This window comes from Corvus hawaiiensis, chromosome 20 (assembly GCF_020740725.1).
Source record: "Corvus hawaiiensis isolate bCorHaw1 chromosome 20, bCorHaw1.pri.cur, whole genome shotgun sequence".
In the NCBI taxonomy this organism is placed as follows: Eukaryota; Metazoa; Chordata; class Aves; order Passeriformes; family Corvidae; genus Corvus; species Corvus hawaiiensis.
The window spans coordinates 1,108,401-1,125,402 of NC_063232.1; the positions used below are offsets into that span (position 1 = coordinate 1,108,401).

Sequence of the window (17,002 nt, forward strand, 5' to 3'; positions counted from 1 at the left end):
TGCTTTTTGTGCAGTATTTGTCTTGTGTCCAGCCTGCTCGTGGAGAGTGGGAGCTAAATTCAGCCTCCTGGGGAAGGGTGACCAAGCCTGCATGATCCTGGGATTTATGGCCAAGCAGCATAAGGGGAGAGGCAGAAAGCTGTGTTAAGAGAAAAAGAAATAGTGTTGGAAATAATGACTTGCTTGGCAGGTTTTAACAAGTTCAGTAATGGTATTAGGTGCCCTTGGCTCAAGATAGTAACCTCCTCTTAAATGATCATTACCTGGCTAATAAAGAGCTCAGAGCGGGTCATTACAGCTTAATTTAGACGTAGCATCCTGTTTGGTTTGCACAGCGTGGCCATCTCTCAAGTTGTTGAATCTGTTGCCTGGATATGAGGCTGGGATATGGGATTGCCCAGGTTTTCACATGAGGACCCTCCCCCAGCCCTCCCAGGACACAGGTGTCCCTTCCCACCCTCACCTGGGCAAGAGGAGCTGGTCTCAGCACTGAGTGACCACAGCCAGGCAGGAGGATATGGAGGAGTGGGGGTTCATCCTTGTGCCCCTCAACACTGCCCTGGCCTCTGCTCCCTCCTGTTGAGCCTTTGTGCTTCTCTCACCCCATTAGCAGCAAGTTTCATGTGCAAATAATTACAATAACCAACCCCCACGCATTATTAATATTTTGAAGGCATCTCTTTGATAAGCCCATCTTTTCAGCCAATTTCCTATTTCTCCCGAAAGCAAAGCATCTTTCCTCCCAGTTTTGTGAATCTGTTGTTAAAGGGAAGAAAAGGAAATGGAAAAAAGGATTCCCCCGCCTCCAAACCCTGACACCAGGCTGGGTTCTGCACCGCCTTTGTCAGCCCTGGATGGAATTATGCATCATGAATAAAAACTGCTGTCAACATGCATTGGGTTCGAAACATTAGAGCATATGGTATGTGATTATCTGTATTGTCAAATGCAATAAAGTGAATTTGGATATAATAAAAAATGTAATATTTCAGGAATTTGGTAATAAACTGTGGAAGAATTGACAGGCAGAGAGTATCTGATGCCTGTGGGCAAACAGATAAAGATGGCAGGATGTGGCACTCAGTGGCTGAGGCAGTGCAGCGTCAGGAGCTTGATTTTCTGATGGGAGCCTGACTGGGCTGACTGGCACCCAGGGTGGTGGCCTTTGTCCCTGCCTGGCTGCCAAAATCTGTAGGTCTCACTAATGAATAGACAGAAGCACAAGGTTCCCATTCTGGTCGTAGATGGATTAATTGGATTTTACAAAGATTTGGGGTTTTCTTCTATGATAGCAAAAAGAAACCTGTTAGAGTCTGCCATATTCTCCACCCAGCAGCATTCTCAGCATTTCCATACCTCTGACTCCTTACCCAGCTGGGAAATCTGTACCTGAATAACAGGGAGCAGTGAAAGTCTGTGAGGAGCAGGGTGGGGCTGCTCCCAAATACTGAGGAAAAAGAAAACAGTGGAAGTAATTTTCTCCTGCAGTATCTCACATTCCAGCCTGATGCTTTAATTCCTGACCTGCTGACAAATCTGTGCCTGTTGAGACACGGATGTCCCCAACAGAGAGAAGCTGAGTTAGGAGCAAACTTCGGGGCCTCCTGTGTAGAAAATTCTGATGGAAAAGTGCAGATGTATCACACGTACCCGCAATTTTTCTTAGGTCACCGCTAATGCTTCTAAATGATCTGCGAACGCATTAATCGTTTCTGTTAATTAACAATATGATAAAAGTGGCATTTAGTAAGCTCTGCGTAGTGTGCGTCTAAGTCATTATGTACTTAGCAGTTTGGTTTGATTTCAGAACGTTAATAAAATAAGATTTTAATGAAGATTTGTTGTTATGAAAAATTTATTACCAGGAGTTCAGGTGCTGCTGACACGAGCGTGGTCTGTGATGCACGCGGGGGTCCCTGGGTGCGCCTGCCACTGCCAGGGCTTTGCCTGGGACCCCATCCCGGCCCTGACTGGTGCCCTCTGAACCTGGAAACCTTTGGTCAGAATGGCTCATTTGAGAGGGGGACAAGGCCCTGTACTCTTCATCCTCCCCTCAGGAAAATCCGTGCCCCAAGCCGGTTTGAGTGGATTTTGGCCCGTTCGGAAGGACAGCTGCCACATGGCTGCTCAGCCCGAGGTGCCTTACCCTGTTTCTGAGCAATTGCCACTTTGGAAATGCCACGCAGCCGTGGGAGGACGGAGTGAGGAGCCTGAGCCTTGCAGCTTTCCTGAACAAAAGCAGAGGAGGATCTTGCTGGTGCCCTTTGTCCAGCTGGGCGCTGACCGCCGCGCTCCGGTCTCCCGCCACGCCAGGATGGAAACGCCCGCGCCTCAGAGTGGGGCTGGGCTCAGGCAGTTGTCTGCTGATTTAATTTTAGAATTTACTCTCCTGTCATGGAGAATATACTGACACTTTAAAGAGCTGCCTGTGTCTGCCAGGAGAACCTGTGTTCCATACCCAAGGTGTACATTAACGCCCAGGGGATGTGCGGGCAGGCCACGTCTTGGTGGGTGTCAGTCACAGCAGCAGGGCTGGAGACCACATGCTGTAGTTAAATGAGGATATTTTCCATCCTAGACCACAGGTTTTTACCTCCTCCTTCCCCTTCCATCTCCTGGTGCATCTCTCTCCTGGTCTGGTTATCACGAGGATGAGATGGGATCCTGTTCACCTTGGAGCAGGTGGTTCCTTCAGGTGTGGTCACCGGTCTTCTCCCCAGTAAAACCCCTCCTTGGAGATAAGGAGGTAAAATCTGAGACGTGTGTGTCAGACTATGGCTGTGTTCCCTGAATGTGCAGAGAGTTGCTCCTTTGGAAACCAGAACTTCTCCTTCCGTGTGTTTGCAGTGCAGGAAATTGGAATAATAGGAAATAACAGCTTTTGTTAGCTTTTGTCCTAGACAGTTTTTGGCTCTAACAAGCTGAGTTGCAGTATGAAAACTCAGAGGAAGGGACAAGGAAGTGAGGGGGAAGAAATGGGGATGCAGACCACAGGGAATATTTAAGTGACAATATAAGGAGGTGGCAACATCAGGGCTGAGCTTTCAAGTCCTGGCTCTCGTGTTCTGGGGCTGAGGAATGAATGGCTCTTCCCTGAGACAGGATTAAACCCCCAGGTCCCCATTCCCAGACTCTGGGGGTAAATGACTTGTAGTACCTTTGCAGACAGAAGTTAGAAACATCCGTGGTTCACTGTCTGGGTAATTAAAATGTCCTGTCTCCTCTGCTCGATGCGTTCTGTTCAGCTACAAAGACAAGATTTGGTGACAGTGATCACAGGACTTGGTTTCACATCCCCCTCTCCACCCCCCCCCGCAAGTTTATTATTATTGCTATTATTTCTATAAGGCGGCTTGGCAGGCTGGGAGCTTACTAAGGAACTTTTTCCTCTCTGATTACAAGGGATGTGTGAATAAAGTAGAACGGTATTGATTCACACCAATCTATGCATCGACTGTGTGGGAGCCACTTGCAATTCCCAGCAGCACCGGAAAGCTTTGCAACAGGGAGAAATATGACCAGGCAAGTTGAGAAAATAAATTAAACTAGTGTCAACTTTTCTTGTTTCTTTCCTCATTATTAATGGATGGAATGGGGCTCGTTTATCAAGAAGAGGAAAAATTAATTGACACGGGCTTTAATGTTATTATGCCTGGCTTGTCTGGTCACATTTCTTCATTTTTAATTTTTTTTTTACTTTTGAAAGGCATTTTATTACCTTTCACAGGACCAGCTGCCAAAACTATGGGCATAAACAAGAAAGCAGGTGCATAAATAATACCACAGCAGGACTGGACCTTCCTCTGTTTCAGAGCTTAAGTAACTCAGATCTGAGGCGCGGAGCAGACGCAAGCGAGCGAGTCAGGTCTGGAGCCCTGACACAAAGGGGGAGCACAGCCTGAACTAATATTTCCTCATTACGATGCTGGGAGCTGCAGCGGGTGTCAGGCTGGATATTCCCATCTGTCAGCACAGCCGCTCCTCGGGCGGCTCCCACGCCAGGGCCGGAGGGATCGGGGTCCCCAGGGCTGGGCTCGTCCCAGTACCGGCTGGGTGGGAGGCAGGAGCAGGATGGTTCTCTGGAGCACGCTGTGGGTGTGAGGGGGACTGGTCCTGCACTAACAAGCGACTGGGGGTGATTCTTGCTGGGCAGCAGGAGTGAGGTTTAAGCAGAGCCGTGTTGGTGTGATGGGGGCTGTGTAAATCTCCTCCTTTGTCCTCTCCCTGCTCTTGTCTCCTGCCCTTGTTCTTTGGGATTGCTGTGCAAGACAAAGGAGCCTTGGTGATCCCCTAGTTCCCAGAATATTTTCAGGAGCTCTCTAGTTGCTGTAAGTGCAGGATGAGGCTGTCCCAGCTGCAGAGACCCCGCAGCCTCGCCAACTGTGCGGACACAGCTCGGGCAGAGGCAGCACAGCAGATGAGATTGAGTGACTTGCTCGACATCATCAGGTGACCTTCAGACAGCTTGGGACTTAAAACAGGCTCTAGTTGCAGTGTCTTCACCGACCAGAGCATCTTTCAGGTGGCTGGGGAGCCCCTCAGAGCTGTGCCTGCCTGGTGAGGTGGGCTTGGCTCAGGCACCAGACGGTGATGCAGGTGCTGGTACCTGTGGCATTGCTCTGGATGGGGGCTGAGGCAGGGTCCTGGTCTGCCCATCAGAGCCCTCCAGGGTTAACCCCAGCATTAGCCTGGGTTTAACCTCTGTGGCGTGGGATGCAATCACCTTGTTTCCCTTGTTGTAAGGCGAGCACAGGTTTGAAGGCGAGACCTTTACCTGGGTAAGCTGCTTTCATGTAATTCTGCCAGCCAGTGACGTCCTCGGCGTGTGCAGCCACAGCTGTGACACAGATCACTGTGGAGCTAGACCTGGGGCTGTGGGAATGATGCTGCCAGCCAGGGAAAAGAGATGGATTTCACGGCCATGGTGTCGTCGTCTCAGCTATATTTTACCAAGGCTGACGTAAAAACTCTCAAGTGATGACAAAAGTGTGAAATACAATTGGTTTGAGGGGGAAAAAAACCAAAATACACAACATGGGAGCACTGACATTTGGTATCTTCAGTCTGGCTGCTTAATAGTATTTATGGCTTCTGCCTATTCTTTTATAGTATTTTAATCATTTTATGGTTTCAGTCAGTTTCTCTGAACAACGTTTCTCTTATTTCTGGAATACTGTGGCAGAACGTGCTGAGCTGACTCTGTGGAGCTGCCTGCCCACAGGCCTGGGCAGCTTTGATGGCTGAACAAGGCTTGGGATCAAAGGAGGTTTTTCACAGAATCCCGGAGTCATCTGGGTTGGAAAAGACCTCCAAGATCCTCGAGTTCACCCTGTGCCTGATGCCCAGCTCATCACCAGCCCAGAGCACATCAGATGTCAGGTGTCAGGGCTGGCATCATTTTGGTGCCTGTTGGTGCCCATTAACCAGCAGATGAATGGAGTGGGCTGACTCCTTTTTCAGCAGATGAATGGAGTGGAATAACTCCTTTTTCCCAGCAGATGCCAGAGGAGGGTTTTTCACCTGAAGGTCATGGATACATGTCTCAGCTTCCTTTAGTGCTGGTGCTTGGCTCAGAGCCTCTCGTTTGGGGCATCTGTTTGCCTCTTACTTTATTTTTTTCCCCTCTTCTTTGTCTTTCCTTTTACAGAAAAGATTATTCAAATGAATATTCAGTTTTATTCATTTGAATAAAAAACCCAACCGTTTGACTCTGTTAAATGCTTATCTCTTAAATAGAGCTTGTTAGCTTCCAATAATAGCTTCATTCAGAAGGATGCAGTATAATTTCATTTTAAAACGTGTGCTCCTTGACAACCAGAATCCTATTTCTGTCACCGTTTTCAACAGCCGCCTTTGTTTTGGGTTAATCTTTTCCATACACTTTCCGAGAACCATTTTTTTGTTGACTCTTAGTACCTCTCAGAAGAAATAATTGTCTATTTAGTCCAGGAAGGTTTCTGAGAGTTTTGGTAATTTAAAAATCAGCGTGTATTCATTATGGGAACTAATAAGAACATGTGTGCGGGGGGATCTTTGTGTGGGTGCAGTTATTAAAAGTCGGAATTTGATATCCAAAAAGTGAAACAAGAAAAGAATCTTAGAATGGTTTGGGTTGGAAGGAACCATAAAGCTCATCCTGTTCCACCCCCTGCCATGGGCAGAGACACCTTCCACTGTCCCAGGCTGCTCCAAGCCCCAATGTCCAGCCTGGCCTTGGGCACTGCCAGGGATCCAGGGGCAGCCACAGCTTCTCTGGGCACCCTGTGCCAGGGCCTCCCCACCCTCACAGGGAGGAATTTAAGTGCCTGTGTGCCTGCAGATGGAAATCCTCTGGTTGCTCCCACTGAGTTTGAGGTGTTGGGCATCACAGAAATCGCCTCTGGTTTTCCTCTCCTGGCCAGTCTGACCGAGTGCCACAGATCTTTCAGAAACCTGCAAATGCCTGCTGACACCTACAGATTGTTATTTCATTGTTATAAAGTCTGGAAATGCAGGAAGCTGAGTGGCCATCTGATTTAATCAGACAAATAATTTCTTGATAAACCTGCGCTTAAGCCATATGGAGTGGGATGAGAATGGGAAATTTGTTTCCGAGTCCAGACGTGTAATGACTGCAGCGGCTTCCTCGAGGTGTTTGGCATATTAGGGCTAATCTCCTAAATTCCCTCTCCCCTCCATCCTGGCACCAAGACCTGACACAAGTTGAAAGAGAAATCCTCAACTGCAGCACTCGCTAATGAGTTGCTAATGATGAAGATGTTGCTGGTGCTCAAACAATTAATGACTTGTAGCCCCAGCCCGGGCATCTCATTGCGCTGGGCCGGGTCGCCACGCTTTGCTCCCAGCTCTGGGATTCCTGGGATGCCAGATTCAGGCAGTTAACCACAAAAATTTTAGGTTTAACTGCAGGTCTGTTTAAGGTAGATTTAAATGGAGTAATTTAGAAGGCAAATGAAAGACTCGAGTTATGTAAAAAATTTCAGGCTACTGCCTGCTCTAAGTGCAAAGCAGAGCAGTGTTGTGAGCCTGGTGTGCTGTAGGATGATGGGTTACACCTTGGAGGAGGGCTAGAAACCATTCCTGGTGGGTTTTCTCCCGGTAAGAGGGTCTGAAGTGGGATGGGAGCATTCCCCATGGCTACAGGTACTGTGCACTCCCAAAAGAGCTGTCTGGGAACTGCTCGGACCTCACCTGGCAATGCACTTTCCTCTTCAGCCGGAGGCAAGGCTGTACCAGGGCTGTCCCTGCTCCAGCCTCGTGCAGTTTCACTGGTGTAGAGTCCAGCAGTTTCCAGTTTGGGGGATGGAGTTCATCCTGTTACTAGATTCTTAAGATTTCATTAGCATAATTGGTGTCGATGTTGACTCATTGAGCCTTCTCCAACACATGAGATTGGGGTTTTTTCATTAGCCTGAGGTTTTTCTGTTAAGGCAGGAGCAGGGAACGCGGTGTGTAGCTGTGGTGGGCTGCCAGATTCCTTTAGTGCAGCCCCAGCAGAGCAGACTCAGTGTACAGCTACAGGCAGGCAGCAGGCATCAAACAGCCTAAACCAGCCCAAATCCTCGGCTCTTTGAAGCAGCAGTGGAGAAGAGAGGAACGATTAGATCAGAGGCCTTAAACGTAATGGGTTCCTGGAGGCCTCAGGATGTCCTGATGAGGTATTAGAGGAAGTAATTCAGGAAGAAAGGGACAAATAACCACCTCCGGAGCGGGGCTGACCTGGCACGCGGCAGCGGGGAGAGCACACGGAAACACAAAGTGCTGCCCTGTGTTTGGGAAGCATTGGGGTTTTTCTCCTTGCCAGGGGTAAATGAGGAATCATTTTCTGTCTTCCTGGATTTTTATGGTTTTTGGGTCGTGTAATGAGTCAGCTCTAATGGAGAAGTCTCGTGGAATTAAACAAGAGATGAAATCAATATGGTTCCATAGAAATATAATTGGGTTTTGTAGAGATTGCTCTTAAAAACCTATAAGGTGTAAAAGAAAATACGGCCTTATTGTAGTTTCTGAGCCATCATGTAACTGGGGTGTAACTATCCATTAAATTCTGCAGGATGGATCAAAAAATCCATAAGGAGGTTTTAATTCTCCATTAAATCCTATGGAAGAGCTGGAACAGAACCGTATTAATTTTCCCTGAGACAATGCTTCTTCCCTCCATTAGGCTGCAATAAGCTCAGGAGCAGCTCCATAGGCAGCAGGTGTAGTCACACGTGCACGTTGTTATGGAAGTTTTCCAAAGTCCCAATGGCTAAATAATGCTTTATTAAAATGAAATTGTTACACTTAACTAATGTTTTCCTTCCCCCTCCCCTTTTTGTATCTTTATTAAATAGGATTTGGCTTCGTAACTTTTGAAAATGAAGACGTGGTGGAAAAAGTCTGTGAAATTCATTTCCACGAAATCAATAATAAAATGGTGAGTGTTGGTGCTCCGCGGCGCAGCGGTGGCAGCGAGCTCTGACCCCGTGTCACAGATGTGTGCCGTGCCCAGGGGTGGGGGGACACCCCTCTGGGAGGGTGCTGGGCACACCCCGTGTCTGCTGGAAGGGTGGTGGGGACGGGGTGCTGAGCCTGGACCATGGCTGGCCCAGCCCCTGCTCTGTCCCCCGCGGCCACAGGCTCAGGCAGCTGCCCCACAGCAGCTTGTGGTGTATGAAGCCAAAGGGCTTGAGGAGGGTGTGAGTTCAGCTCCTCGAGCAGCCCCGGGGAAGCCATTCTCCTCCTCCTCCTCCTGCCCTGCTCCCAGTCAGAGCCCTGATGTTTCGGGTTTGGGAGGGCAGTGCCGTGGGGTGGCTCTTACACCCCACCACGCTCCCAGAAACTCTGCTCCGGCCCAGCTCCCGGTCTGATCCTGCTCTGCCGTGGCTGCTGCCTGCTGGCCCCTGTCCCTGTGGCTCTCTGCCATGGAGCCACAATCGCTCCCACCCAGGCCCAGCCCAGGAGCCAAGCCCGGGTGAAGTTCCTCCTCAGTGACAGGCAGGTCCCAGGTTGTGGGTTGCCCTGAGCCAGATGAAAAGGGGCGTATGTATTTCAATTGCTGCAGTAACTTTGATATTTTCAGCTAAAATACTCTTTTTCCCTTTGTCAAAACATCCTTTGCTTCTCAAATGTGTATTCAGATATGCATTGTATATTGGTCTGATACGTGTTCACAGACTTTAAATTCAATAATAGAGCTTTTAGTGTGGATAAGATCAAAGCAATCTCCTTGGCATATGCTGGAGGCCTGATTCAATATTTGACTTGCTAATTTTTCCCAGGGCACTGAAATAATATTCCTCATATTGTTCCTCCCTGCAATATGCATCTGAAATAAAAGTGGGGGTCCCCTTGGCCGAATGTGGGGTGGCAGGGCTGGGGCAGTGCTCCTGCTCCTGCGGGAATTCTCTTGCTCCGCTTCAGATGAATGCTGTGGACTTTGCCCTGTCCCATTGCCCCCCAGCCCCTCCTGCACCGGGGTCTCCTGCCTGTCCCCACAGTGCCTCACCTGAGTGCCTGTGGGGTGGGGGAGGCTCATTCCCTTTATGTAGTTACTAAATGCTGTTAGTCTGCCTTAAAACAAGAGCACAGAACAAACCCCAACCACCCCCACACGACAGACCCAGCGACAGATTAGAAACACTTGGGATGTAAATTTAGGGATTGGCAGGTGGGAGGGAAGAGCTCCCCTCCAGGATTTTCCTATCCACAGCAGGAGGGCACACTCCATAGGTTTAGTTATTCCCCACAACAGGCTTTTCTCTGGAGCAAGGCTCAGGATTGTGCTGGGGGGAGCTGGATGGAGCAGCAGGTGCTGGTGTGCCTCAGGCTGGGCACCCCCTGGGAGGGGAGGAATGGGAAAGAGCTGTTGGGAGGATTCCTTCCCAGGTGAAAGGCTGCACAGGAGGGTAACAGGGAGCGTGGAGGATGGGACAGGGTGAAAGCACTCAAGGAACATCACAGAGAGCAAGAGAAGCAGTTTTGGGTGTTGGTGTTTGTTGTTGGGTAATTAAAATATCCCCTTCCCACTCCTGTGCCCGCTCAGTGCCCCCTCCAGGTGCCACCATCTCTGGGTGTTCTCTTCTTGTCACTCCTTCAGCACTGATTTTGAAAGCAGCCCACGAGCGAGGGGATGAGACATGATCCTGTCTTGGGACTGAGTCATCGCCTTGCTGGTGTGTCTGCAGCTGAATCCCAGCCCCTGCGGGGGGAGCTGCGTGTGACGGGGAGCTGGGAGTGACACACAGCTGGCCTGGGGTGGCACACAGCTGGCTGGGGGCACTGTTGGGGTCATGTCATACTTGGATCGTGTCCCTCTCTGTCCCTGAGCCGTGGAGGGGACGGGCTCTCGCAGCCCCAGCCCAAGGCTATGGGGTTTGCAGTGGCTCCGTGAGCTGTGGCTGGGACGCCCTGTCCTCATTCCCATCCCTACCCAGTTCCCTGTGCCCATCCCAGGTTGCTCAGCTGGGATATCCGCAGCTCGGTGGGCTCGGGCTCACCCTGGGCTCGCTGCTCCTCGTCTCCTGAACGCTGTCATTTCCCCAGGCACGGGGGCAAGCAAAGGGCAGCGGGGTGGCTGCTCCCCAGCCTATTTCCAGCTCCAGCCTCCCTGGCAGGCTATTTTTAGCTCATCCATTCAGCTTAGAATGTCAAATGTAATATTAAACGAGCAGTGGGACAGTGAAAAGAAAATGCCAGCGAGGTATTTAATAAATGGAAGTTGGAATTTACGTGGGAGGCCAAAGATGCTCCAAACATTGCAGGGGGACAATAAACCCAAACGAGCTGTCCTCGGATTATTGTTCCTTTGACAGGAGCAGGCTGCTTTGCAGAGAGACACCTGTTTTTCTAAGGAAAAGTAAAAGCTGGAAAAGAAACATGATGGGAGTAATTATTTTCCCTTAGATCCCACTGTGGCGGACTCAGTTCTCATCCTGGGTACAGTGCTGGCGAGGGAGATGATGAGCTGAGCCTGGAGTCAAGGTCTGATGCCAGGCTCTGGAGCAACTGACAGAAATGTTGGGCTGTTCTAGAACAGGCCGTGACACTGCCCAGCACCTGTGGCTCTTCCTCCTTCTTGGGGTGGGATTTTGCAGGTTTTGTAGGCCTTGGACACTTCCAGGGATCCAGGGGCAGCCACAGCTTCTCTGGGCAGCCTGTGCCAGGGCCTGCTCCAGATCCTTTAGTTCTAAGCCCCAGTCATTGATCAATAATCTGGTAGATCAACAGAACCATGACTCAGTGCATTTTTTAAAATAAGCTTAAAACTTCTCTGCTGCTGCGTGGTGTAGCTCGCCCATGGTGTGAGTGACACGTTGTCCCCAAGGTGATCAGAGCCCACCAGGCTGTGAATCACACGTTGCTGGCACGACAAAGTCCCCTTGTCTTTGGGTGGCTCAATGGGGGTTTGTGCATTGTGGATATTGCTCATTCTGCTTTCCTCAAAATAGCCCTGGTTTCCCTGGAAAGCTGTTAACCAGAGGTTTGTGAGACATCCCGGGCTGAGAGCTGACAGCCTGTTTTGTTGTGCTGGGTATAAGAGGCTTTTCACTCCCCAGCTCAGCCCTCCTGGGTTCCCGTGGCTGAGACTGCTCCGCTTGACCCAGGAGTACCCCAGTGTAAGGTTAATTCTCCAAACTAGACTAAACAAAAATAGTGAATTTTAGTTTCCCTGCCTTTTTTTTCTTTTTTTTTTTTTTTTGCCTTAGAGTTAAACCTTTCTTTGTTGGGCTGCTGAAAGTGCAGCACATCCTTGTACGGGGAGGTGGAAAAAATCTGGAAATTATTAAGATGCCCAGAAATGCTGAACTGAAAGTTTCAGTGAGGTCCAGATGTGTGTACAAAGACCCTTATCGGGCAGCTCTCGAGGGCAATTCAGTATGGAGCTCAGCCCTGACTCACATCCATATACATTCCCTCTTGGAGAAGCCTCACTGCGTGTCCTGTCACATGTGTGACATCCCTGCTGCCTCCAGGGTTTTCCCCTTGCAGTAACTGTGGCTGTGGAGTGGTTGTGGCCATTTCCATCCCATTCCCCATAAGAACAGGGCTGGATTCTGGCAGAAGAGTAGCCAGGCCCCTTTTCTTCCCGCTTTTGCTGTTGATGAAGAGGCACCATCCAAGCCCCCCGTGGATCCACTGTTGTGGTGCTTCACTCCTGTTCTGACATTGTCCCTGTTTGCTGATGGGATGGTGCATGGGCAGCCTCCCAGAGCACCTCGTGGTCTGACACTGCAGCCTGGGGAGTGTGACAGTCCCCTCGGGATGAGCTGGTAGGGCTGGGGTCAGTCAGTCCCTTTCCCAGACAGCAGAGCAGGGCCACGCCCCCAGTCCTGTATCCCACATGTCATCTTTCCCTTGGGGAGAGAGACTGTCTGGATAATAGAGAATCTTCTTGCCCTCTGTATGGGGTATATTTGTTTACAGAGGCTTAGGAATTATTCTTCTTTCCTACTGGTGACTTTTTCTTCCCCTTTAATCCTGCTTAAAACCCCTCTACAGCTCGCTGCCATTGCCTTTGTATCTCTGTGTGCTGTGGAAATCAGAAGCAGTGCCAGGCTCACAGAGAGCAGCGGTGGGCTGGGTTGTGGTTGCAAAAGCTAATTACCAGGTTATTGTTTCTAACGGTGCTAATCCAAACTTCATTTCCCTGTTAATTGTCCATCCATCCAGGCTGGATGGGTTTTATCATCCTGACTGTGCAGCGCCAGTGGCCGTGAGGTGTAAACCAATGCTGTCGTGGCACTGGGAGCAGTGGCCCTCCCAAGAGATGTGGTTGTGAAATGAAGTGACATGACACACTCCTGGTGCTCCCCCCATCATTTGACTGGAGGAGTCATCTTGGCAAACTCCTGTTAAATGACGCTCTGGTTGAAAATCAGAAGAACAAAGTTAGAGGCACGAAGCTCAAACCTATGGATTCAGCCCTCAGCCCAGCGATGCGTCCCCACAGCCCCTGCAGTGCTGGGCTGCACCACTGCATGTCACCCTCTTGCTCAGAGCGTGGACTGAGCCGTGGAGCCACATAGGAATGGGTTGGGATGACTCCAGTTAGCTCCAAACCAGCTGACTGGTGCAGCTGTAGCACCAGGGCCAAGGGGAGCGCAGGGGCCGTCTGCTGGGGGCGTGAGATGGCAGTGCCCGAGCAAGAAACCATGGAGAAGTGCTGTATTTCTCCTTTTCCCTGGGAGGAAGAGGGTGGCTGGGGATCCCACTGGCAGCAGGGCTGAGTTGCTGTCTCACAGGGCATTGGTGGAATCGCCACGTGGTTCCAGTGGTGTTGAGCAACTTCCAAAGGCAGCAGGAGTAACTGAAAGTGAAAGAATGCAGATCCTTTATTAGTAGGGTTTACAGAAATTTTCTGCTGGGTAGAAATATTGATTCTTTATTCCTGTTTTAAAAGGAGCTTTTTGTAATGATCACTGGGAGTCGTTTTCTGTTATCGATTGCCATGGAGCCATGCTGGAGCCCTCTCTCCATTCATCCCCCAAGTGCCGTTTCCCTTTCAGGAACAAGGAACTTCTTAAATCAGCACTTCTGTCATCTTTGGGGGATTGCAGTGGGTGGTTAAAGAGACACACACGTTTGCTCTTTTAAATCTGGTTACGCTATTCTGGAAGTTCACCTTTGAGCGGGAGGAGGTGTGGGGAGGCAGACGCTAAAAATAAACCTCCCCCCCTTAAGTAGATCAGTTCTGCATTTGACATTTACATGGAATTCATTTGCATCTCATTTGTACATGTTTCTGCTCAATAGGTAGAATGTAAGAAAGCACAACCTAAAGAAGTGATGTTTCCACCAGGGACGAGAGGAAGGGCACGTGGATTGCCGTATACCATGGACGCTTTTATGCTAGGGATGGGAATGTTGGGTAAGTGCTGCAGCCACCACTCTGGAGCCTGTGTTGCCTCCCTGATTTCCAAACCCTTAAGCCACAGGGGTGAGCAAATCCCTGCACCTGTGTGGGTGCCAGGCTGAAACTTTAGCAGGGGTGGAGTGAAGAAAATAATCCTGTCTGTGGTAAATGATTAACTCCTCCCCCCTGCCTGGAATATAAAAAATTTGCATTTAAATGGATGTTTTAAATAGCCTGTTTTACTCTTACTCGCAAAAATAGAATGATGAAAGATGCAGTGTGTTCATTCTGACTAAAAATGATCTCTCCCCTTTTTTAGAGGAATTGAGTCACACATTATTCCCCTTCTTTTAAAGGTAGCTTTGACAGTTCAGCATAGATAATTGAAAATCTTGCTGGTTCTTAAATGGCATGGATGGAGGAAGCGGGGGGATGCGTAACAGGACAGGTCGCAACAATAATTACAAGTTTCAAGGAGATGGAATGGTATTTTAGTCCTGAGTATTGTGTCCAGAAAATACTAATTAAATGGGATAAATGATATTTAATGGCAAATTCCTATTTGTGCACGAGGTCTATTTAGTTATAATTGGTTCTCATTTGTTTCTGCCTAGATAGTTCTTTCTAAATAATGTGACAACCCCTGATACTCTGTCCTCGGCCAAAACGCTGCTAATCCATTGCCAATACTTTTTTGTAAAACACCATATATTTTAAACTTTCTGCTCCCTTTGTGTCCCTGGGCTTTGCCTCAGTTGTCACCTCCTGTGTCCATGAAGCATGTGGGAATGGGAGGGCAATCTGGAGGTGTCCCCAGGCAGCAGTGAGCCTTTCCCAGGCCAGTGTCCCCCTTTGGGATGCTTTGACTTTCCTGTCCTGGGTTTAGATGATCACAGAAACTGAGCACAAAGCCCAGCCTTGGAATCTGGGTTGCCCTGAGCTCTGCTGAGCAGATTCAGGGGCTGGCTGAAATGCTGGAGGACCCCAGAGCCCGTGGGGTGGGCATCAAGTCAGAGCACTCTGTTCCTGCAAGGATCAGGCTGTTATGCTGAGGTGTCTGACACCAGACACTGCTTGATTTGATCGGAAAAACTTCCTGCCATGTTTGCTTTATCTCTGAATTAATAGTACTTCTGTTCGTGTGGCTGGAGCGATCCATTCTGGGATGTGTAATCGGGTTATTGCAGCTGATCATCTGTTTCACTGTCCCCACGCTCCACTGCCACCCAGCCCCATAGTGTTTGGAAATCACTTTTTATGCCTAAAATATTTATCTTGCTCTAGTCAGTCTGTGATTTCGTTACCTTTGTGTTCCCCGGGTGCCTGAGCTAATGTACTTGATTTCTGCCATTTTCTCTTCCTTTTCCACCTGTGCTGCCTGAGGTCAGGGTGGTGGAGGTGGAGTGTGGAGGTCTGTGTGCCACCGTGCTGGCTGCAGGGGGAGAGAGTCCAGGTCACCCTGGGAAGCCAAGAAAATCCACAGCAGCATCATCCTTCACCATATGGCCTCAGCCTTTTTCCTTGCAGCTGAGCACAAAGTGAGTGGAGCTGGATCCACCCCAGTGTCCTGAAGGGAAAGTTCAGCCCCCGGATGCAGTGTGAGTCCGTTCCCACCGGGGCTGTTTCTCTGGAAAAGGATCATCTCAAGCTGTGAGAGTTAAGGAAAGAAGCCCTCAGTGAGTGGAACTGCACAGAGGAAGAGACGGGGCACGTGTTGGACCTGTTGGTCCTGCTGCACTGGGGGGCTGGGTCACCCTGACCAGTGCGGCTCCGGCCGATCCCACACTGCTCTCCCTGCATTTCAGATCGGGGGAACTTGCTGAGCTCTAGTGATTGATGCATGTTGAAGGCCAGATGCTTCATTGTCCACTCGAGCTGCTTTTTCATCTTCCAAGTTCCTGCTTGCTACAGTGGCACTGTGTTAAATAATTAAGTGCTGAACAAGGAAATTGCAGCACAGGAGAGCAGAGCTGCTGGATGGCCATCAGAAACCCCCGGTTTCAAAGGCTTCAGGGCCCATCCCTGCAGGAAGAGGGGCATAATTAACCCATCAAATGATCAGACACAGAGTTCCATCACTGCCGAGTGTTCCATGGGGTCTCACGAGGCTGGGTCAGGTCTACCCTGTTCCTTCTGTTCCATGCGCAACTGGGCTGAACCAGAGCAACTGGGGCTGCTCTGGAAGGATTTTTATACCTGTTTCCAGAGGCCCTTGCTCAAGGTCACCTTCTCCAGCTGCTGTTGATGGGCAGAGGAGGGAATCGGAGGAACGAACGCACAAGACAACCCAAAGGAAGGAGCGGGGAGCGACTCCCTCCAAAGCTATTAAGGAAGTTGGTCTTTTTCATTAATCACAGCCTCCCCAAGGAGCCTGCAGCAGCCGGGGTCTAAAGGCGCGCAGGCAGCCGCTTCTGTGATGATTTGGTTGATTGGAGCAAAATTAAAGTGTTCTTCTGAAAGGATTTTTTGACTGGGAGAGTCAAGAAAGGCTGAACCTTGTGCCAGGACAGCTGCTGGGCTGTCTGGGGTTCAGGCTGCTGGTGGGACACACTGGTCTCAGGGAGAGGAGGAGCACTAATGAGCCCCTCTGCATAAAGAGTGGAGCAGATTCAGTTCCATTGATCTCCCTGTCAGCCCAGCCAGCAGGAAGAGCTGCTCCCCAGCCCCGTGGATGCTCATGAACAGGTCTCGTGTGCCCCCTTGCACGTGTCTGGCTGAGTGGAGCAGTTTGGTGACCAAGAAACTCACCCTGTGCCTGGAGCCTCACGCTGGCTCCTGGCCTTGGTGCACGGGTCAGGAGCCCGGTCACCCAAGGGCACGTGGGTGTCCCAGCATTGTCCCACGGCTTTTTGCCCTCTGTTCAGGTCTGTGCCTGAAAACTTGAAGAGAGGAAAGAAGAGAGCAACGGAGGAGCAACATTAGGAGATGATCTCCCCTCCCATCTGAAGCTGCTCTCTGTGTCTGGGACCGCAGCCACAGCGGTGACACCTGGCTCTGGAGGTGACCCTGAGCTGGGCCCCACAGCACTCATTTCTCCTGGTGATGGGCATCTTCCTGGTGTTTAATGTTAAAATTTGGCTCCTTTTAGCTTGCAAACCCGTCCAGAGGTGGGAGCGCTCAGTCCCCAAGCTCACACCCGCAGAGTGCGGGAGCGATGTGTGGTGG

The 17,002-nt window shown here is 50.1% G+C and overlaps 1 protein-coding gene across 16 annotated transcripts in view; it reads left to right on the forward strand.

Annotated features, from left to right (window-relative positions):
- Nucleotides 1-17,002, forward strand: part of MSI2 (musashi RNA binding protein 2) — a 213,110-nt gene that overhangs the window by 152,119 nt on the left and 43,989 nt on the right. For all 16 annotated transcript variants that reach the window (XM_048324649.1, XM_048324651.1, XM_048324655.1 and 13 more), the window contains 2 exons: nucleotides 8,337-8,419; nucleotides 13,738-13,852. In XM_048324649.1, coding sequence (XP_048180606.1) covers nucleotides 8,337-8,419; nucleotides 13,738-13,852 — 198 coding nt within the window. The remainder of the gene's footprint in view (nucleotides 1-8,336; nucleotides 8,420-13,737; nucleotides 13,853-17,002) is intronic.